This window comes from Cheilinus undulatus, linkage group 15 (assembly GCF_018320785.1).
Source record: "Cheilinus undulatus linkage group 15, ASM1832078v1, whole genome shotgun sequence".
In the NCBI taxonomy this organism is placed as follows: domain Eukaryota; kingdom Metazoa; phylum Chordata; class Actinopteri; order Labriformes; family Labridae; genus Cheilinus; species Cheilinus undulatus.
Window position 1 is genome coordinate 18,260,742 of NC_054879.1, and position 24,447 is coordinate 18,285,188.

Consider the following 24,447-nt stretch of genomic DNA (forward strand, 5'->3'; position numbering starts at 1 on the left):
AAAGCGTCTGCTAGATGACTTAGTAATGATAATATTGCACCTGAACACTGCACCCTCTCTCTGACCACATTTAAAGCCACAGCCTTGTTCTTTGACATACTGTATCACAGACTTAATGGAGGAAGTAACACCCATTTTACGTGTTCACTGTGCTTTATTAGAACAACACAAGTTGACAGTATTTAAATAGTTACCCAGTCGCTCCTAATGCTAGCCTGCTGATGCCTGGACTCAGACTGAGCTGACATTTGTCACATATCACTCTACTACACCAACAGTGGCCATGCTTATGCCTCCTGTGTACACTACAACACAACACATGCATTCAAACTACAGTGTTGCAAAAATCCATTCCATTGCAGAAATTGTACTGGTGGCAGCAGTGGTACCAGTTTATTTCCCACCACTGCTGAGCAATGGTGACTATGGCTCAGTAAGTAAAGTTGCTGCCAAATTACATGTCAATATGCCCTTGGGCAAAATATTTCACTCAGGGTTTCCCATCAATGACACTGACTATGACGCTCTGCTATACTCTAATTTTTTTCGCCATAGTCTGTTAGTACGTTACATTTCATAAAGCTGACTCCGTCTGCTCAGCAGTGAACCCGTACAAGTGAGCTGTGCTGGGTGCAGAGAGTGTGGCACAGACTAAAAAAGACTGTGTTTGCTCCTCTCTACTTTATATTCATGTAGGATCTGGATATCAGCATGGAATTTTATGATCCCGTCATGCCCCTCTTTCGTGTGCATGGGCTACCTTAATGTCAAATTTATCAGATATTACAGTAATATTCTCATGTTAAGTGACAAAATCCCAGTGTGCAAGGGTGTGATTGAGAAGACTCGGCTTCAGTCACTTAACAGGAAATGATTCAAGTATTTCTAGTGGATATAAAACATGTAAAGAACCCTTGGCACCCACTAATAAGGCAGAGAAAGGGACAGAGGCAGTCTTGGATTTTAGTTATTTGTTTGAAATTTTTAATTATTCCAGGATTTAGAATATACCTGCTGTAAATGCCTGTTTCTTTGATTTGATTAATTCCTGAGTTACATGGACAAGGGGAGAGGACCAGAGTTAATATGACCAATTATTTCTCTATAAAATGTAATGTAACTCATTAATCACTGAGGTAGATTTTTTATTATTCAGGCTAAAAAATATAAAATATGAACTGCACCATAGATTAAGGGATAAAAGTAAATACTACTAAAGGAAATAAAGGCTGGGACACACATTTCTGGTTGGAGATTAGTTTTAGTTCAACGATAAAAAGAAATCTCTACCATGAGATCAGACAAGGAAAAAAGTGAAAACTGTTATTGGCCAATCAAATTAATCAATACACCATTGTTTAAATTACTACAAGAGAACAATCTCTTCATTTTGCTCTACAAATATGAAAGATTGGTGCATTTAACCTCTTACTATCAAAACTCTGTGAGCTGTATTTACTTAGATTCTCACTCTTTTCATCTCAGGTTTATTCACTTTCATTACATAAGAGGTATTTATTGGTTTAAGTTAGAATGACTCAGCTCAGATAGATGGAAAATTCTTATGTAATTGAAAAACGTGAGCGTATGGTGGGCAGTGAAAAGGGTAGAGTGCAGCTTATCATAAGTGATCACTTTGCCCAACAGCAGTCTGTTATGGTAATTTTGCTTTAATTAGTAGCCACAAACACTCATGCAACTGCAGTTGGCTCTCACATGGTTTCTCTCAACCACAACTTAAGTCTCGCTTATGGTTAAGTCAGAGTATACACAACAACGATGCACAAAGTGTTTGCCTGTCATTAGCGGCTGGCTGCACTGGAAGCTCTGAGACGTAGCTGTCACTCCCAGAGACTATATAGTCAGACTGTAGCCAATGGGTTCAGGGATTTAAAGAACAAGAATCAACTACAGAATAAACTACAGGATAATAGTTTCCATACAATGCCCCAATAGATTAAACAACAAGTGCAAGATTAACATTATCCTTGAATTTAATCTTAGTATCTTTATTTCAGGATGCTTTGCTATTTCTGGATTGATAAATCTCTTCCTTTATTTCACTTATCTATATCTAACTGCATTGACGTAATGATGACAGAAGGATGATAAAATTGATGCATCACACAGCCAGCATTCATGAGAAAGATTTCTGCACTTCCTTGTCAAGACAAAAAGATCAGACAGAGGGAGATAAAAAATACATTTGATGTGACATTTTACAGAAGGGATTATGGAGGAAACATGTCATTAAAATGCACAAGAAATGAAAAGTCAAACATTATGAATAAAATGAGATGCGGCCTTTAAACTTCAGCATTAACACTGTATGTCAATGACACACAGCTGTAAACACTGTAAAATATAATGGCATGTACTGTCAGGGCTTATAATGATGAACACACAGCCTTCAGAAACACCCATGTACATGGCCTTAATGTAAAAGTATAGGAAGGAAAGAAAGATGAATGAGAGACAGAGAAGAGGAGGAAAAAAGATAAAGGCACATCAGCAGGATAAACATGATGATAAATCACTGTGGAGGCAGCAAGCTGTCGAATAAATGTGTCCAATCCTTTTGTTCACTGTATATCTCCCTCTACAGGTGGCAGTAAAAAGTGTGTGTCTGTGTGTAAAGGAGAGAGTGATGATGAAGATGACCCTGGTACTGAATAGTTACATTGATGTATACAGCAACAAAAGGCCCATGCAGAAACAGGCCATCCATGACACCAGGACACAAAATATTCCCTTGACAAACCTCCACGCACACACATGGCAAGGGGTAATTGGGGCCCCCTGGGGCCGATCTCTGGGCTTGGGTGCCAAGGGCGCGCATTCCTCACTGAGAGGCAGATAAATCAAGTGTTAATAAGCCGGCAAGCACGGAGCCTCTATTTATGACCACTCTCTCCACAAGGCCAGTGCCATCAGCCCAGCTGTGGTCACACACAAACACACACTCACTCTTACATACTTAATCTTTATCAGACAGAAGACCCCCAAGATACATGTCCCCTTATAACTGTATGTCAAGAGAGAAAAAAACTTCTCCTCTAATGTGATATATTCAGCATTTTTCATCAGCTGCTCCTTTTTCCTATTAACCCATAATGGAGGAAGGATCGCAACTAAATCTACCCCGCTGACACACAGTCAAAGTGGATTTCAGCCTTCGCAGGCAAAGCCAGAGATGTAGCCAGAGCTCAGCACCCAGCACAGCGGACAACGCTATTGATTCATCCACAGAAAGTCACCTTCCCCCCTCACCCCACCCAGGCAGGCGCCTCGGGGCCCCTGGTTTTGCACTCAGCCAATTTGTATGGCTGTTGTTATTATTAGTGTTTCTACGGCACAACGCTTTGGTCTTGGGGCAGGGACACACTGCTTTATGATGCCGCGCCTAATAAAAATCATTGTGATTTTCCCAAGCTAGTAATTAAGTGTGGGGACTAATTTGTCATAGTTAGTTAGAGCATGGCGCCAAGCCAGGATAGGGCTGCCTGGAAGGGTACGGTGGCTGAGAGGGCCAGGAGTTTAATACACACGTTTCGTTTATAGCTGCATGGTTGTGTCGGCACTGGCTCAGAGCATGGCAGAGGGCCATCACAGATCAAGGTGGGCCAGAGGTTCTCCTGTACAGAGCCTGACTTTGACAATCTTATGCATCTGATGCTATGAGGTTTTCTGTCAAACATCATTTAAAGGTGTTTGACAGACACTGACAACAATGACGCAAACCTTTGCTTCCAACAATTTGTATTCAAAACACGTTCTCTGTGTCCTCATTATATTTAATAAATACAATGTCCTTTTAACACTGCATTAGAGTTCTTGGGGTTTAGTTGGTTGGAATCCCTTTTTAGCCTCAAAGTTGCTTTTTCTCAGTGTCATCAGCTGGGAAACGTTTGTGCATGTGTTGAATAAAACAAACAGAAAGAAGTGCGATTTGGCATGAAAAGAAATAGATTATATCACGCACTTTTACTTTTAATAGACATCCTACCAACAAGCATGAAGCCTAAAGAGGAAGTCAGGAAGTATAACTGAGAATAAATCAGAGCTCTGAGCTATTTTAGATTCACATATAAAGGGAAGATAGAAAGACACTAAAATAATGACATATGTGCTAATATAAGAGATGTTGTGATATATGGATGGCTATGAAGGGACTTTTTCTCTCATTGATATTATTTCACACTATGTATTCATTCAATAAAATAAAATGCCACTGGACATGGTACTAAGGACATAAAACAAATTGCAGGCTGTTATAACAGTAAAAATCATTGTTCTCTTTATTCTGTGGTAGAATATAAATTATTTTGCAATATCCCTTTAGTTTAGAACACTGATAATTTATTTCTATATACTACAGATGTTAGGTTCCTAACCATGGGTCCAGTACCCCCTTAGGGGGGTGCCAGAGGTCTCAGGACCTCAAGATCTCTAGGGCTACTTTGTTTGGATTTACACTAAATAAATAAATAAAAATAATCAATATATAATTTTGGCCACAAAGTATCACTATTTTTTGTCAGTCCTGGGGGAAGCTCATTTTCTTGAGATGTCAAGATCCTGAGAAAAGAACCAAAATTGAGTCATTATGGCAAAATGAACTGAAACCAGCTCCATGACACACCAATTAAGAACCACTGCTACAGACAATATTTTGGGTCATTCATAGTTTTGGCCTGGTGATTCAATATTTTAAGAAAATCGGTGGCAAAGCTAAGAGGAGTGATAATTTTACTGGTTTAGGTCCAACATAAAAAAAAAAAAAAACTCAGTAAGAGAGGTCAGCTGTGTCACTGCTTAGATATAAAATACACGTCATAAAACTAAAACATATTTTTGAGTCCCTTAAAAAATCTGTTGTTCCTCCCTCATATTTACCCTCACCTCTGTCTGTTGAACCTTTGTTTGTAGTCAGCTCTTTTGTGAGTTCACCAGATTTGATAACTCTTTAATAGAATTATTCTTTTGGAGATCATCACAACAGATTTAGGGTCACTGAACTGAGATTTTGTTTCAATAATAATTATTGCTTCTCACTTTTTCTGTCATGTTATAGAATTGCATTTTGACAATATTGATCTTCTTCCCACTGTGCGTGGATTTTGCTGAAATGTACATTATCCTAAAGCATTGTGCACCGGTTTTCTCAGGTTTACATTCCAATAATCCTTCTATTAAACCTGCATAACTGCAGCCTACATAATGGGTGCAGTGTGTCCAAAGCATGCATGCCAGTTCAGCACATTCTTAAATCCATTTAGGTTTCGATGAAGTCTCATTCTCAGTACTGGAGCATCCATATGGTTTGAACAGGAAGATTCAGATGAAGATCACACTGACAGTTTAAGCCAAGCTGATGTGATCCTTTGTTCTGAGTATTCTTTCAGTTTTGCTTTGAAAATCTTACTAATTCACCCTGAGGCATGCATGATTTACAGTGCTTATGTGCAGATACAGGCACACTTTCATGTAAACTGAGACTTTGTGAGTCCCTAATTTTGGTTCCATAATGTTCTTGCAGATGAACAAATTCTACATTTACCTTCAGGTGAGTAAAATGAGTGAAAATGATCTGGACACTTGTAGTCAATGAGCTGCACTCCTCTCTGTTTCCTCCCACATTATTCCATATCATCATGCAGATCTGAGGCTGCTAGTTTTACCAATCGGCTTTTCATCTACAAAAGACTGTCTGATTACAGTCTCTCAAGCTGCTGCAAGAATGTTCTAATGCGTCACTGCAACTGAGAAGCTGATCCATCTCTGATTGCTCTCAGTGACATACACAATTGCACATCTGCTTCCTGTGATTAAAGCAACTCTCCTGTTTCCAGGCTATTTCCTCTTTCTCCTCCTCTTCCTCCTTCTCCCTTGCTGCTTGCTGTAGTCCTCCACCTGTCCACCCCCTCTCACCAGTTCATTTTCAGTTTGCAATAAGACATCAAACTATTTTTTTGAAATCCAAGTGCACACTTTTTCAAAATATAAAATAGCCAAGCACATTTGCACAAAACTATGTGAGCATGACATACTGTTGAATATCCTTTATACATAAAGGACTCAAACACAATCTCTAAACTAAAAGGGAAAATGTTAATATTAACTTTAAAGGAACTAAAGGATTATGGAAGATCATATGGAATATTTTGTGTATTTGTTGTTATTTACATTGGATTTGTTGTGTTGTTGTTGTTTCTCAATGAGATATTCAGAGGGCCAACATTAACTTTTGTCACTTGACTCTGCTTAATACATGAAAACACTGTCATATAAGACAGACAAGATGCTCTGTAAATTTGTTTTTCTTCTGTTTTTTATGATTGGGCACCTTGTTTCCGGACAACCCAGCCATCTCAAGCTGACTCTTACACTTACGCGTTGCAGGCCTGACATCATTAACACTTACAAAGATCCAGTGCTTATAGGCGAGAGACTGTGATTGGGCTCTTATATGGACCTGATCCCCTGCTTACTGTAGCCTTGTAACCATGGTGACAAAATGAGCATCATAAAGTTGTCAGCTGAACCACAGCTGTTAAAAATCAACCTTTACTTACTGTCAGTAACGAGCATATTTTAGGAAAAATAAATGAAGTTTGAAGAAGATAATTTGCACTCTCTTTACCCTCAACTATATTTCTAGTCAGCTAATTTATTCCTTTTTTTAGTTTGTAACCTTGTTCTTTGCTCATTTGCTCCTTCTCTTTAGTCAGCTCTGCTTCTTATTTTAAATCTTCTTTCATTTTCTTCTGCTTATTTCCTTCATCAGTCTTTGTCTTGCTCTTCATATATTCTCTACATTCATCACACCTTTCTCTGTTTCTCTTTTCTTTTTTCCTCACATGTCAAAATACTGTACATGGAAAACTCTGATAGTTGTGCTTGCAACACACTTCAAGATGATCATGACAATTTTGAAGCAGATTCCCTTCTTACAACCAAAGTCAGCAAAGGCCACCTGGATGGTTCTGAAGGTTATCTCACCAGATTCTCCAAGAGGAGTCTGGCTGCGGACCACACATTTGTGCCAGACACTCACAGACCATTAGCCAGAGACACCACATATGTCAGAAAGGAAATACACCTTAAAAATTCTAAATAGAGTTGGATTAAACTTCCAGTCTCATCAGGGACTAAATTAAGTACAGATCTAAGAAGTAGAAACATTATTCCAGCTCACTTTAGCTTCATTAGTTTTAGCAAAGCTTCGCTAGCTACATGTTACTATAGAAGCCAATGTAGCTAAGTTAGCTTTAGCAAAGTTTTAGCTATGTTAGCTACATTAGATACATAGTTTCATTAACTATAGCTAAGTTAGTTTCAGCAAAAGCTTTTTGCAAACATAGCAGAACATAGCTAATGTAGCTCCTTAACTGCATAGCTTACATAGATGTTTTTTAGCTTAGCTTAAACTACATTGGCTGATTTGCTTCATTAGCTACGTAGCTTTGTTAACTCAAGCTAAGTTAGCTTTAGCAATATGGACCTTACAAAGCTAAAGCAGACATAGTTACATAGATGGCATACCAACGTAGCTTACATAGCTGCTTTGTGAGCTTAGTTTTGGCTCCGTTATCTATAGCTTAGTTAGCTTTAGCAACATGAGCTGTAGCAAACATAGCTAAAGCTAATGTAGCTATGTAGATAACGTACTAATGTAGCTTACATAGCTGCTTTGTGAGCTTAGGTTTAGCTATGTTAGCTATGTAGCAATGCTATCTTAAGTAAGTTAGCTTTAGCAATGTGAGTTTATCAACGTGAGGTTCATCAAACATAGCTAAAGGTGACTTGAATAATGTAGATATGTAGCTTACGTAGCTGCTTTATGAGCCTTGCTTTAGCATCATTGGCTAGAAACCTCTGCAGCTAACAGAGCTATGTAAGCTATGCTGGTTTCCTCTGAATAGTTTCATGGAAGATGAGCTTTATTCCTGTAAGCAGACTGTTCACTTTATTAATTATTTTATAATCAGATTTGCAGGTCAGGTTTTTGACTTTTAACTTTTGGTAACTTTTGGACTTGTAACTTTTCAAAGTTTTAGTTTGATTTTACATTAAGAGCTATATAAATGGCATCTCAGATGTGTCAGAAATGAACGGCCTACAGCCAGACTGTCTTGGATTTTCCTGTGGTGTGAGATCTGTCTCTCTGACCTATTACAAAGAGGGGAGTGTTACTAAGGATGGCCAAGCAGGCACTCTGAGGATTGTACCAGCAATGGGATGCTAGCCAAACACAAACAGCCATGAAAATGATAGTAGCTGTGAAGCATAAATCTAGATGGACATCAGAAGTGGAGGACCAACTTACTTATTCATGGCAACAATGTAAGTTTACACTCCCAGTACAACATACCACAATCAAACTGGCAACAAAAAGGAGCTAGACTGAAATTACTAGTGCTGCGGATGTAGCAGGTAGCTAACAGCTAGCCACATTTAGCTTTTACTGTAGTCATGTCTGACTGTGTAAGATTTTGAGTTTTGAGAGTTCAGTCTCTGGCTCTTGCTGAACAAAATCTGTTACTTGCATATTTCACATACTACATACGTATCACTCAGCATTGCGCACATGCTGCGGTTGGTGCATGCCTTTGCCCACTGGATATGTCTTTAGAGAGATCTGCAGCGGAGCACAGCCCTGAGAGACTAGAGATCATAAGATCACAAAAGAACTTTGAGTTTTCACAGGAATTACAAAGTCCAGTCGAGTCCAACACGAGAATATTTTGCAAATAAGTTAAAAGGTTTATGTTTATTTGAAAAGATGTGTAGTGATACATAAAATCCTGTAGTCAGAGGTGGGAAGTAATGAAAAAGAAATGCTTTATTGATCCTGGATCAGATGGTCTGAGACAGCAAGCAACCCATCATGCACTGATCATTTCAATCAAGTGATACCTGTCAATCAACAACAGTCATCTTGTGCACATATACACCACTTAACATTTACAGCATTAAAAGCCACAAATCCTTGTGGTGAAATAATTTTTTTGGATGGCTTTCTTTTGTTGGTAAACAAATGTGGGTTAAAAATACAAAAAGAAACACCTCTACAGTTACAAGAAGGAATGATGGGTTTGAGCCAATCACTGATGACTTGATGAAAGCTTTCTGCACTTTGTGCCATCAGAGTTTCCAAAGGCCAAAAAGAGGCTATTCTTGGGAAAAGAGTATTTGCTCTTAATAACATAGGCTATTTCAGTTTTCATAAAACTAGGGATCAAACACACAGCGCTTGCTTGTACAATACAGTCATGCATTGTACACACTGCTGTGGGACTCAGCTCAAAACAAAACACTGTGTCCCTTACCGTACTTGGCACTGAAAAAGTTGGCAGTCCTAACCAGCACTGTGCAGGTTGTTAACAAAAGAGGGAGACTATCCTATTTTTGTGTGCCCAGAACTTTTTCTCATTTTGCAGAATAAAAGAGGTACTGTGTATCATTGATGGTAAAAATTCCTTTTTACTTTCCTATGCTTGTACTTAAATACATTTCAGAGCCTGTACTTCACTTTTACTTGAAAAAAGGAGTTAAATCAGTACTTCTACTTTTACCGCTCTTTTTTTCCCAAACAATTATCTGTACTTCTCCTTAAGTACAGAATGTGAGTACCTTTGCCACCTTTGCCTGTGCTTTTCCACCTCAAGTTAACTTCTCCTCATCCATGGCACTGTATTACCTCTGTGATCCTCTGACCAACGGATGACCTGTGGCTTGTGCCACTGGATGGGATATAGTGTTGATATGGTGATGAAATTTAGGATCAGGAATCAATGCATTGTGTTTTCTTTTAAAAATGACCAGATGCTTTGAACTTTCTAACTCCTGTTTGGGTCCATTACCTCTATGATAAAAGTGGCACTCATGGCACACACTGGAGACAGACCAAAGCATGTGCAGTGGAATTTCAAAGATTGACAAGAGAGGGAGCCATTTGCTCTGAAGTGTGCTGTCTGTGCTGATTGCTGTGCAGGCAGAATATGTGTAATTTGAGGGTCAGTCTCTGGTGTGCTGTGCTAGTCATCTTAATGCACACCACACATAACAAGAATGACATGGTTAAATCTGTCATTATCTTCTGCAATATGTGGAGTCTCACATTTTCATTAATGGTTAAGGTTTTTAAGTCTTTTAATGCGTGCTAGACTTGAGCTAGTTGATGATAAAGAGTCTGAAATTTGAACCTCCCTGTACTGAAGCCTTCTAAAGTAGTTATTTATTATCCCACTAGATTAAGGCCATACCTCATTGCTTGTTGCTGCAACTATAATGTACCTCTACTTCTGCTCCTAAAATGCAGGGATTTACATCAGACACCATACATCTTTAATCCTTCTGCTCTGCTCTGCACACAGTCTCAGTTCATGTGTGTCTGTTACATTGAGTGATGCATATGCATACATGAGATGAGCTATTTTGCAATTATGAATTGCAAAATATTCAAAAGGTTACTCCAGATAGGAAATTATTACAGGCCTTAGCCTCTGTGTGCCTCACATACATGCAGTACTGGTGTGTGTTTCTAAAGCACAACAAATCATATACTGACCTCACACAAAGCGTTTACCAAAAGGTTCATCTCCATTTTAATGACTAAGTCTAATTTATCTGTGGCGAGCGCACATACTACAGAGACTCTTCCCTGCAACACATAGAAATCCACATGGCTGTCTCATTTCTGCTGATGGCAACGCTATGCTAATGGTGTTTGAATTTTTCTGTGCACCTTTCCAAACAAGCCTGTAAGAGCAAAAGTATTTGTATGTATGCATATCACTGCAGTTGCAGAAAAATGATCACTGCAGCACTCGTATTTTCCTTTCTATGATGGTTTGCATGGTTATCTTCTAGTTGGGTGAATATGCTGACCTTTTGCACACTTTTAAACTTCGAAAACTGCTGAAGCTTTTACATTGCTAACAACTTGACAATGGGCATGCATCATCAAAACAATGGGCTTGGCTGAAGGCATTGACATTTTCATTAAAGTGGTATGTTACATCTGCTTTATGTATCTGCAACACTGCAACATTCCATACAAAACTGATAAATTACTGTATATTATATGTCAAAAGATCATTGTTTATCTAAAACATGACTGAGATGATCCCACTGTCTGTTATTCTCCATGGACCTTGTGAACAAAACACAATCAAAAACAACAATAACTTGCATAATTGAAAATCTGATACCAGTATTTAATAACTTCTGTTAAACAAAAAAAAAGTCCAATTTCAGACAATTTATGAAACACAGAAAATTAAATTAAGTTAAAACCAAATTATTTTTAGATAGATGACATTTGCAGTACATTTAGCATTTAGTTCACAACAAATGATCATCTGAATTTTCTCAGTTTGATTTGTTGTCTGCTTGTGATACATCTTTTAATTTACAAATGGCTCCTCGCTTGAATTAAAAATTGTAGAAAGAAGCTTCAATTAAAGGGCTGCTTCTGTTTCTAGAATGTATTGATCCAAGTTACAAATAAGCATGAAACAATATTAAAAAAGCAAACTATTCTTTGAAATGACATAAGTTGCTATGATTGTACTTACTTTTATGTGCATGAATCATTATCCCCCATTCTCAACAGACACAATAGCCCCTTGCTAACAGATCCCCTTAAAAAAGAGCTTGATAAGGTGTGAAAGAAACAAATAGGCCAGAAATTATGTCTAGTATATTGGTGCGGCTTATTAAAATACTGTTAAGGAGAGATCACAGACAAACACTATTAACTTCACTGATCATTTAGAAGCTCAGTATCACTACATTTCACAGAGGATTATTTTTGTGCTTTCATACCAGAAAGAGAAAAATCCAGAGCCATTATGTTTCTGGGTTGTCTGTCCATGTGCACTGCATGACGTTTTGTTACAAACTCTCAGAACTCTTTAGGGATTTTCAACACACTTCGCACAAATGTCGACTCTGACTAAAAGATGATCTGATAAGATATTCAGGGTACTTTCATAAAGTTCAAGATAAATCATTGGGTTTAATGTTCGTCCCTTTCCAGTTGAAGATGATATCTCTACACGCTTTGGGAGATTTGGGGAAAAAACTCTTTAAAGTTAAAGTGAAAAAAGATTTCTACAAAGTATTGTTAATTAAATACAAATATACAATGTCAAACAAGTGACTACATAAATATTCACCTCCTTCAAGTCAGTATTTAGTAGATGCACTTTTGGCTGCAATCACAGCACTGAGTCTGTGTTGATAGGTCTCAATCAGGCTTGCACACCTCGACTTTATTTGTCTTTGCAAAACTGCTAAAGCTGTCAGGTTGCATGGGGATCAGGCGTGAACAGCCCTTTTCAAGTCCAGCCACAAATTCGGGCTTTGACTCAGCCACTCAAGAACATGCACCTTGTTTTCTTAAACCCTTTCTGTGATGATTTTTCTGTATGCTTCCATAGTTCTCTTGCAGACTGAATGAGACTGTCCTGATTTTCCCATATTTTGCTGCTTTCATTTTACCCTCTACCTTTTCAAGCCTTCTAGAGAAGGCTGCCAAGAAGCATACCCACAGCATGATGCTGCCACCCAGAGGTGTCAAGTAACTAAGTACAAATACTTCGCTACCTTACTTAAGTAGAAATTTTGAGTATCTATACTTTACTGGAGTAATTATTTTTCAGCCAACTTTTTACTTCTACTCCGTACATTTTCAAGTAATTATCTGTACTTTCTACTCCTTACATTTGAAAAAAAAGCCTCGTTACTGCTATTTCATTTCAGCTTGTTTTCATTCCAGCTTGGCATTGTTCAAAAACACACAAATAAAAAAAAAACAAAAACCCATCCAGATAAATCAGGCCATTTGGATAGAATGAATTTGACTGTGGTTGAATGAGAAGTATAATCATAATACCTTTCCAACACCCTATTTGTTTGTACGTGATCCATCGCACCTGCGCACGACACAAATCACGTCACACTCCAGCAAGGAAATAGCAGACGTATGTAGCCTAGTACGAAGATGTCCATGGCAGAGACTTGAGAACTTGAGCAAAATGTCCCAACCAAGCACCAGCGAGAAGGTTGGTAGTACACATATATGGTTCTTGAATGTATTTCCATTGCACTAAAATGTGTTCATTTTCAATGGGCATAAATATGACTGAAACAGGTGCATCCCAAATTTTTCAACATTAACATTTTTATATAACATTAACATTTTAACATTATATCATTATGGCCTTTACAAAAATGTTTTTCGGGGAGGTGGGGTAGTGCGCTATAGGCCCCTGTGGTGCGACCTAAGCTTTTGCCCTTAATGGAATTTTTCCCCCCTTACATTACTTTTACTTTTATACTTTAAGTAGTTTTGAAACCAATACTTTTACACTTTTACTTGACCAAAAAGCTTGATGCAATCACCTTTTAACCCCTTTTCATATGTTTTTAATTCAATCGACATTACTTTATTTAATCTGTTTTTACTTTGACATTCAGTTGTTCCAGGTTAAAAGGTTATTATATTTAGCAGGTTTAGTTGGTCATAACCTCCAGGATGAAGAAAAATCTATATTCTTATCAAATATTATGCAGTGGTTTGCATGAAAAAAGTATTGATGTAAAACAGGCAGGTAAAAGGTAATTCTAATGGGCTGAAAAGCTTGTAAAATCAATGATTCAATCCATCATTAATTGGAATTACTGCGTCTTCTCATAACAAAATAATTTTTCATTAAAAACATGTACACTGTAAAGACTTTTGTCATTTACTACCACCTGTCACAAAAGCGGAGGCTGAACGATGAAAAAAACACACAAAGACTTTTAACAGCCAACCAAGATCAGCAGCACAGTGGTTTGTTTTTGCACTTTAAAATGATCTGTAAACCTATCCCACCACTAACATGTATCACTTTAGTGAAACTGACCATTTCCTGTCTAATCTAACTCTACCTTTTTCAAGGTGACAGTGGTTAAAAAAAAAGAAAAAAAAAATTATCAGGCTGCTCATCATTGGCTGATGGCCAACAATCTGCTTCTTCCCCTGAGCCTTTTAAAATGCTGCAGCTGGGTATATTAGTGATGAAATGGCTCTTGTGTGCGGCTTGGGGACCTGTCACGACTATGTGCTAAACTGGTCCTCCTAATGAAATAAAAAGGCTGTGTGTAACATTGAGTTAACTATAAATGCTCGAACTCTCCCTGGTGACATAAAATAATGCATTTAATGTGTTTTGGCTATATAGGAAAATGTATTTCTACCAGACTCCCACAGCGACCTGGGGATGGAGGGAAGGAGAGACAGGAGAAGAAAAAACAAACATGTTTGGAAATAGGAGAGAGAGAGAGGCAGAGAAATAGAGAGAGGAGGACAAACAACCAATAGAAAAAGTGTAAAGGAAATAGTCAAGGGAGGAAAGCAGAGGGAGGAGGTAGAAAAAAGAAAACACAGTGTTTGCAATTCACAAATTAAAAGCATAAGCGTTCCACACAACAACCATGTCCCAGAGGAAATACGGGCCTTTCAGCATAAAAAAACCTTATTTAGAGCAGGAAGGTAGGTAGAGACAACCTCACTCTGGCCTCCTGCCATCTTCCCAGCAGCAGATAAAGATGCAAAAGTAAGAATACTAAAGGAACATTAAATATAATGTCAGTCTGGGTCAACACTCAGACTGTTACACTCACTTAGGGGGAAAGATATGGGATATAAATGTGCCCTAATAGCTAAGGCCCCACTAGCTTACAGGTTTGTCTTTCTCTTTTATTATTTACATGGACAGAAAATATACAAAATACATTAAAACGGTATACTACCGGATCACACTGATGATGTACAAGACAACATATCCCAACTTTAAATTAAGTTTTAAGGAAACATCGAGTGGCAAGTTCCACATTTCTTGTCATGACTGATGACTAATGTGTCACCATTATACAGGCCTGGATTTAGAATGCATGAGGGGCCCAGGCCACAAGTCTTGGAGGCCCCCCTAACCACCCTATTTCTTATCCACTTTACTCTCCTAGGCACCGTCAGCTCCCACCGTCACCTGGCTTGTTGTCATTGTGACCTAAGCAACCAGAAAACTTTTATTTGTCAAAAAAACATTTCTGCATCAATGCATTCATATTTACTAACACCTAAAGGCAGAAATTGTATTATTACTTTTATTTTTAAAAATAAAATATAGTAAAATCAAAGGCAGGATGAAACAAATGGCTGGGCTACAAGGCCTCCTAGAGGTTGGAGGCCCCCAGTGCACAAGCCCAATTGGCCTGGTGGTAAATCCATGCCTGCCATTATAGCAAAAACTCAAGTTCTGCCATTTAGCTCTAAGTAGATAAGAGAGCACCAGTCATCTACACTTTATTCCAATCACTCAAGTATTACTGCTGACCTACAGCTTACTAAACCAGCATGCCACTTTAGAAATGTAATGAAAATCCTTTTTCAACCCCATCTAAGAATTATACATGTATAACACTTCTTTTTTCCAGCCTAAAATGTTGAATGCATTTGCATCCCAGACACACTTGCCAACAGTCCTTTTCTATTTTACTTTATAGTGTCTTCAGGTACATTACAACCTCAGTGATAAACTACTGAAAAAGCTCATCATGCTAACTGCATGTTAATAAGTGTTTACTACCAGAGAAAGGTTACGAGGGATTAAACTAGAATGTTGGTGCAAATCCCATTTTAGCACATCATATTCAGATATCTTATTCTTATAATTAGACTAAATGCACATCATACATTAAAACTTCAGCCTGCAGAGGTAGGCCATAATCTGAAGTATGTATTTTTTTTGTAGTTCACAGTTCATTCAGTTCTGATGGACAGTTTGTGATTAAATCTCCATTTGATTTAATTTCTCAGCACATGTTAAAGTATAGCAGAAGTACCTGGAGTTATACAATTAAAAATACAGTGTGAAAGTGAAGAATTATATATGAGCTGCTGAAATGTAAAGTGTAAAATATGGTAAAGTACCTTCTGTTATGAAGCTTGCTTAAGAATAAGATGGCATTTATACAGAAAGTAATAGTAAATGAATCAAAATTTCAAAGATCACATTGAACAATAATAGTGATACAATACACACTACCATAAAAAAACATGAAAAAATCAAACAATACATACTCACCACCCTGATCAGTGCTGACGGTGATGGCGGCTACTTGGGGAGGAAAGGAGCTCATGTCTGAAACACCGTTGAGGGACTCAATTTCAAAGGTGTAGTTGGCGTTTGCTGAGAAGTCCGTGACAGTAACAGTAGCGTTGGTCAGACCCAACGGCCTTGGTAGGAAGCGAAGATCCTCCTCACAGAGCTGGCACTGGCCTGGCTCTGGGCCGCAGCGTCTGCACAGGACGTTGTAGGTGAGATCCCTGCGACCACCTGTGTCACTGGGAGGGGACCATTCCAGCATCAGACAGGTGTCATTCAGGTTAAACATCACGTTACGGGGAGGAGATGGAGGGCCTGTGGGTAGTGAAAAGAAGGTTGTAGCAGATTTCAATTCAGGCTAATGTACACAATCATATAATTAGTTCTTTCATTGCTAAGGATTTTTAGAGGGAGCAACACAATGTTTTGTCAAGTTGGCATTCAACAAATTGCTACTTTTTCACGTTCCCATTTTTTCACTGTCCCTCATTCACAAATCTCATGATCTTTCTACCAGTGTTTTGGACCCAAGTATACTAACAACAAAAACACCCTTCTTGCACCATTGCCTTCAAAACCTCCAGAAATCACTGTAACAAAAGGTCATGTGAAAAGTGAAATCCAAAATATGTGTGTAAACGCACTAATACTGGAATAAGGTTGCTCTAAACATGTAAAAACGCTGTCAATGATGTCACAGTGTACTGTTTGAATTACCTTCCTCCCCAATGCTTCAGCGAATTAAAATCACAGAGCAGTTCATTTGAATACAGTCTGTTGTTAGCTGATGCCACTGCCTTCATTAAATATTAAGAACCACCTTAATGCTGTTTGTATTCATTATGAGATAATTGCCAAATCTACTAGCTACAGTGGCCTATGGATCATTAGAAGTATCGTAACAGCACAGATTTCTCCGAAAGGTCAGAGGGCAGGCTAATTGCGTACTTGAGTGCTTGTCTATTTTTCACTTGAACCAGCAGCAAAGACAAAAACACCTTACTGGCTGGAGGTGTTTTTTAATCCATGTTTCACTTGTCTTTAGTTCTGGATGATTAAAAGAAGCAGGCTGTGGCTTTGTCTCTCTCAAAGCAGCAACAGTTCAATCCCTCCTATTTGTTAGCATTGTGATTGTAAAGTTGATAGCGTTGTTTAGTAAATGATGATAGACATGGTCTATTCCTGCCAAGTCTGTCACCATAAAAGCCTCTTATTGTATTCATCATTGAAGACTTTTATATTGAATAGCAACATCAGGAAATGAAGTCTTTTCAGCAGCAACCAAACAACAAAGACGTCTCATACACAGGAGAGCGACATAACTTCACATATCTCAAAAAATGAGATTTAACTAATACCTGAAGTGTTAAACACAGGATGTGAAAGTGAAACTGAGCCTTTTTATCTCTAAACTGTCCATCTGTCATGAAGTAATAGTGATTGTTTCTTTGGTGGCTTAAAAAGAGAGTTGTAACCACCAGAGCAGACAGATGATTCTTCTATTCAGTTTTTAGCTGTTTGTTTGACTTTGGCACATTCAACCAACATAACCACAACATCCTAGAACAGATATACTGCCAAATTTTCCATGATTTTGAAGCTTAATTTTATATACTTTGAAAATTTGGCCTTGTGGTTCATGACACAGCTGCCTGTCATACAATACACCTAAAATACAGAGACTTTAATGCATTAATGCATTGTTTAACTCAGCAGCATCTATATCAGTGAGTCCCAACCTGGGGTCCTGGACCCCCTAGAGGTGGAGCAAAAGATCTCAAGGGGGGCGCAAGGCTTTGTCTGCCCTGAGGTTGTCAGAATTGGATTTACAAATGAACTAAACTCAGGATAAAATCCTTTTTTTCTGTGGTATCCAAAAATAAATAGTTCAATTTCAAATGTTTTCTATTTGGGGTGACTGTGGCTCTGTAGGTAGAGTCTATCATCTCGCAATATGAAGGTCATGGGCAAGACACTTAAGCCATTTTGCTCCCACTGCTCATTGGTGGTGTGTATGTATATATGATTAAATGGTAAATAGACTTGATCTTGTACAGCACTTTTCTTGCCATCTCAGAGCGCTTTTACACTGCAGGTCACACCAGAGGATGCTATCTGCTGGACATCAGTATAAGCAAATCCCATCCATACGCATCGATATCCATTTACACACCACCAACGAAGCAGTTGGAGCAAATTGCCATTAAGTGTCTTGCCCTAGGACACATCAATCAAACCAACAACCTTCTGATTGCGGTATGACCAACACTACCTACTGATGCACAGTTGGCTGTGTATGGATGCGCAGGAATGGGATGAGGTAACACTGAGGGACAAATTTCTCTCTCTCTCTGCCATCAGTGTGTGAATGTGGAGTGAATGAGTGTGAATGGTTAGGTGTGACTCTGAGTCATCAGATGACTTTAACGGTTTATCTTATCTACTAAATTATGTAAAATGATGCTGTTTAACTTTGCCCTCTGTTTCACAAATGTTAAAATATTTCTTTTCTAGGGTAAAGAGAAGAAAAATAACAATTACAAAAGAAAAATAAAGATTTCGAGAGACCTAAATCCATCTAGTTTTCCTTATCATAACATGACAGCACTTGCAGATGAAAAGAGCAAAGGACCCAAATTTGACCCCTGAGGTCCACCACAGCAAGACTGTAATTTAGACTGAGCTCTAAGTGCATTCTATAAAAATTGACAGCACCTGTAAATATTCAAAAATAAATCCCCATGAATGAACAGCAGTACTGTCAGCGGGGACAGGTAAAGTCAGTTTCTCAGGATAACATGACATTGGTGTACCACATTCCTCTCTTGTGCATTAAAGATCAAGTTATTTCACACATTTGACTTTGTTGAGGTGTTTTTGTGCTCCCTGGATGTGTGTGTGTGTGTGTTTATGTGTCATGAGGTAAGTATTGTGCTATAGCAGGCAGCCAGCTGTCAACAGGGTGGAGTTAAAGGACCTGAGGGATTTGAACATTCCCGTCCTGCCAACCTCACTGTCTGCCTAGACAATGCAATGCTCCCCTTTCCTTCAGCATCCCTCCATCCCTTTTTCTCTCTACCTTTGCTAAAAATCTCCACAGACAGGAAAGCCCCTCCTACTCCTCCTCCACTTCTGTCAGCCTATGTCCATTCTCTCTCTCTTTAAACCTCTTTGCCTCCATTGGCCATTATCTCACCTCCTCCTTTCTCTCCATCGAGGAGAATCTACCCACCTCCCCTCCTGCAGAGCAACCCCACTGCCATCAATCAGCTCCGATTCTCCTCTAGGGGGAGATTGGTATCAGCACCCTTCTTCCTTTCTCTCTTCACTGTCTACTCCATCCAGCATTTACACTTTCTCTCCTCCTTTATCTCTCCTCCTGTGACATCCTCTCTTTATTGCTCTCTACCTTTGTCGTCCCCTCAGGCCCTCAGCCTTTAATCTCCATTTCTTTTCTTTTTTTAAAAACGCAGACATCAAGCAAATAGTTTATGCTGTGGCCTACAAGCTCCTGATTAAAATGCATTATGTGGGTAAACACAGAACTCACAGCTTGTTAGAATAGATGCAGTAGTCTGTTCCTCTTAGTTTGCTTGGTTGCTATACCTCCACTATCCTGTGTTTGCTTATATGGGTTGTAAAGCAGCCTTGAAGAATGAGAATGTGCCACTGAATTAGAGATTAAGTTTAACAATTAAAAGCAACTGTTAAAGGCCCCTGAACAAGGAAATTAAGACACAATAAAGTGTGCTGGGCATGCTGTGCACTCACCTAGGGCAGGCTTTGTTCTTTACTTTATATATTACAATCTTTATCAGTCATTGTTGTTCTGTTTGTTGAAAATATTCTTTGATTATCAGGGCACGCCTCTCAGTATTGTTACACTTGATGGCCTTGAGCAAAAGCAGTGTGGTGCATCATATGTGCCTGCATTTTGATTTAAAATGCTGTATGACCAGCCACATCTTCTCTGAAGATCTGACTTCAAGCAGTGCTTCTTAGAGGGAGCTGTAAAATCAGTTTCCCCACAATAATTTGGCTTTGTCTCTCCATAAAAGACAAATACAGTGTTCCACCCTGTGGAGCTCTCAGATGTGGCCCCCGTCTATCTAAGTGACAGCTAAATAGCTTTTTAATTAAAGGCGAATTAGTCGGGTTAAACTGTAATTTAATGCAAATATGAAGTCGTAATGACAGTCAGTGAATCATCAATGAAGACCAGGCAGCTGAACAAAAGCCATGTAATTGATCTAGAGAGTCTCTAACGTACAGTTTCACAGCAGATAAGTCCTGCAGATGAGACTGGATTTATAGCCGCTGCAGTTCAGAACACTGTACAGCTCTAAAGACAGAGCAATGAGTCACTTATAGAATTCTCTCATTTGAATTAACAAATAATAAAGAAGCTGTAATGTCACTGAGGTTGAGTATTCTCTCGTTACTCTCATCACCCTTAAACTGAAGCCTTAAAACCCCACACATTAATTTTTTGTGTCTAATGAAAATATGAAATAATCTGTAATACTCACGTGTACAAGCCATGGTTGGAGGATCTTTCTCAGCCCTGAAGAAGCCCTTCTCACAGCGACAGATGGAAGCTCCCTCTCCATAGCTGAAACTGTGCGGAGGGCACTTTGAGCACTTGGTATTTCCAGCATATGCCTTGTAGAAGCCAGGATGGCATGCTGGGGGAGACAGAAATAAAGGAATATAAGTGGAAAGCTGAGCCATATAATATGACAAACAAGTATCACATAAAAACGTCACATATGAACCTGATTCAAAACATGTGAGGAGGAATTAGAGGTGGGAATCTTTAGGCACCTAACGATTTGATTACAATTCATAGGGCTGATTCGATTCTTGATCAATTATTGATGCATTTTGATGTGCTTGGGATTTTTTTACATTTCTGTTGTTCTCACTGTGTCAAACATTATAAAAACATTACATTTGTGTTTAGAAAAGAAGAGAATTTAAAATTCCACTATCCCCTAATGGACGATATGTGTTAACTGGAAATTTAAAATTGCAATTTGCAAATGGCACTAGTTAGAAAGAATTCACTAACAACCATTGCGACAAAAACACAGATGCTTCCAAAAAGACAAAAATGTCAGTAATCAATTCAAAAAGGAAACTTTCATAAATTCTACATTCAGCACACATAAAGTAAAATGCCTCAAGACTTTTTTTTGTTTTATTCTTTATGATTACAACTTCCAGCTCATTCCCTTATATGCTCACTGACCACTTTATTAGGTACACCTTGCTAGGACCCCCTTTGCCCTCAGAACTGCCTTAACTCTTTGTGGAACAGGTTCACCAAGGTGTTGGAAACATTCCACAGAGATTTTGGTCTATATTGACATGATAGCATCACACAGTTGCTGCAGGTTTGTCGGCTGCACATCCATGATGCGAATCTCCTGTTCCACCACATCCCAAAGGTGCTCTATCAGACTGCTGACTGTGGAGGCCTTTGGAGTCCAGTGAACTCACTGCCATGTTCAAGAAACCAGTTTGAGACGGTCTGAGCATTGTGACATGGTGCATTATTCTGCTGGAAGTAGCCATCAGAAGGTATATTCTGGTCATAAAGGGATGAACGTGGTCAGCATTATGCTAAGGTAGGCTGTGGTGTTAAAACAATTCTCAACTGGTACTCAGGGTCCCAAAGTGTGCCAAGAAAATATCCATCACACCATTACACCATCAGCCTGAACTGCTGGTACAAGGCAGGATGGATCCATGCTTTCATGATGTTTACACTAAATTCTGACTCCACTATCTGAATCTCGCAGCTGAAAGTGAGACCCATCAGACAAGGCCAATCCTCTATTGTCCAACTTTGATGAGCACCTTTGAATTGTAGCCTCAGTTTCCTGTTCTTAGCTGACAGGATTGGCATCCGGTGTGGTCTAATGCTGCTGTAGCCCATCTACTTCAAGGTTCAATGTGTTGTGTGTTCAGAGAGGGTATTCTGCATACCTTGGTTGTAACAAGTGGTTATTTGAGGTTACTGTTGCCTTTCTATCATCTAGAACCAGTCTGCTCATTCTCCTTGGAACCATTCTCTTTAAATCCTGATGGTTGTTTGTGAAAATCTCCGTAGATCAGCAGTTTCTGAAATAATCAGACCAGCCTGTCTGGTACCAACAACCATGCCACGTTCAGTCTGTTAAATCCCCTTTCTTCCTCATTCCTGAACTTCATCATGGTCTTGACCACATCTACATACCTAAATGCATTGAGTTGCAGCCATGTGATTGGCTGATTAGCTATTTGTGTTAACAAGCAGTTGAACAGTGTACCTAATAAAGTGGCCAGTGAGTTCATTAAATAAGGATTTAAGCTTTTTAAAAGTATTTTAATTTATGCACTCACTTTCTGAGTGCATAAATTAAAAATGAATCAATATGATCTGACTAAGGCTCTGACACAGTTTACAACAAAGTGCATTAACTTTTTAAAGCAATGATGCTCATTAGTAAAATGCAAAAGATCTCCATTGTGCACACATTCAGGGAAAATGTTTCAAGGTGCAGGAAAAGGAAAAAAAAAAAAGGTTTGTGCTCTGTCCAGTGCCCGATGAGTAAGTTTATTTTAAAAAGGCAGCGTTTCAATCTTTGACACCTTCCTCAAGCCTGAGGAAGTACCTTTTATAAAATGAAGTTACCCATTGGGAGCTGAGCAATGTGCAGTCCTCTTACCCTTTTAATGAAAAAACAAAAACAAAAAAAAACAAAAAACAAAAACAAAAAAACAAAAACACAGACTGCAAAGATGAAGCCAGGGCAGCAGTCTGAACACAGACATACAAACAACCTCGAGGAGAGTTATAATCACCTAAGGTAAAAACTACAGCAGGTGTAACATGGCTGGCATTTAATGTTGTCTTTTTGGCCTTGCCCCTTAAATGGAGGAATCACTCCAGATTCTCTGAGTTGTTACCGTTGATGATGGTGATGATTAGAGTATATACCATAGATGGTAAAATCTCCAACTTCCCTTCAACTACAAGTTGAGAAAGATTGTTCTTAAACTTTAACAATGCCTGCCCCATGTTTAAGTGCGAATGACTGAGTAAACCTACTTACATGTGGAATATCTCTGCTTCCTCAGCTTCCCAAGCCTTTTATTGCCCCTCTATCAACTTTTTTGGAAGTGTTGCAAGCATGAATTGTGAAGTTGTGTATTTTATTTTAAGTTTATCTATCTTAAAACTTTAAATTTTGAATATAAGTTAAAAATTATTAGCAACTCCCTGTATTCTGTTTTTACTTACATTTTATATTATGTCCCAACTTTTTTGGAATTGCATATTTGATAAAAGGATTTTTTTTTTTTTTACAGGACATCCCATTTATAGTCATACGAGTCTGTGTTGGTTCTGAAACAATGCATGATTAAGTACTTTTTTGTTTTTACTTTTATATCAACATCATCTTTTTACCAGAAGAGATTCTGTTTCTAAAACCACAATGAAAACACAAACTTAAGCAAGAACAGTTTTGTTGTGAAGAAGGTATATTGACTCGGCATTTGCAATTGAGAGTAAGATAAATAGCCTTCTCCTCTGACTGTTTTTCTTTCCAACTTCATTTAAACTGTTAAGGTAGTTTGAAAAGAGACATACTTTTTTTCATAGAATACATTTTGACATGTCACAGCAGAAAGGCACAAGTATATTCAACAAAACAATGAATGATAGCTGAATTCCATGTAGCTGCTCCACTTTCAGGGTGCTGTTTTTGTCCATATTTGGCTCTTCTCTTAGCTTATTGAAAATAGATGATAATAGATACAATCACAGCTGCTGTTATTTAAAGTGTCAAGATGTCTGCTGTGAAAAAGATCCATTCAAAATGTCACTGTGTCTCAGTTGACAACATCATGTTTTAAAAGTCAAATCGATGAGACCAAGTTAAAAGTACACAGAAGAAAATAAGAAATAATACTCCTACTCTTCAGCTTTTACATTAAAATATAAGAGGCGCATGCTTTATTTAGTACAATGCACATTTTAGAAGACTGTATCTGAAGCTGTTCCTCCTTCTGTTATTTCTTTATGAAGAAAAAAACTTTCAAATTCTTCAGTGTGATGCATAAAATGTTGCCAAAATGAGTCAGTTTTCATTCTAATCTAACTCTAACTGAAGAAGTTACTCTGGTAGCCCTGTGTATGAAAGCGTGTAATAGAGAGGCTTTCTGTTGGTAACACATTCACACAAATCACATGTATTACTTGCGAAACCAATTTTTTTTTGCATTGCAATTCAGA

General features: G+C 38.4%; 1 protein-coding gene across 1 annotated transcript in view; it reads right to left on the reverse strand.

Moving 5' to 3' along the window:
• LOC121522718 (ephrin type-A receptor 6-like) overlaps window positions 1-24,447 on the reverse strand; it is a 237,683-nt gene that overhangs the window by 83,439 nt on the left and 129,797 nt on the right. The window contains exons 4-5 of the mRNA XM_041807340.1: window positions 20,693-20,848; window positions 16,143-16,478 (exon numbers count right to left, since the gene is read on the reverse strand). Of these exons, the coding sequence (XP_041663274.1) occupies window positions 16,143-16,478; window positions 20,693-20,848 (492 nt within the window). The remainder of the gene's footprint in view (window positions 1-16,142; window positions 16,479-20,692; window positions 20,849-24,447) is intronic.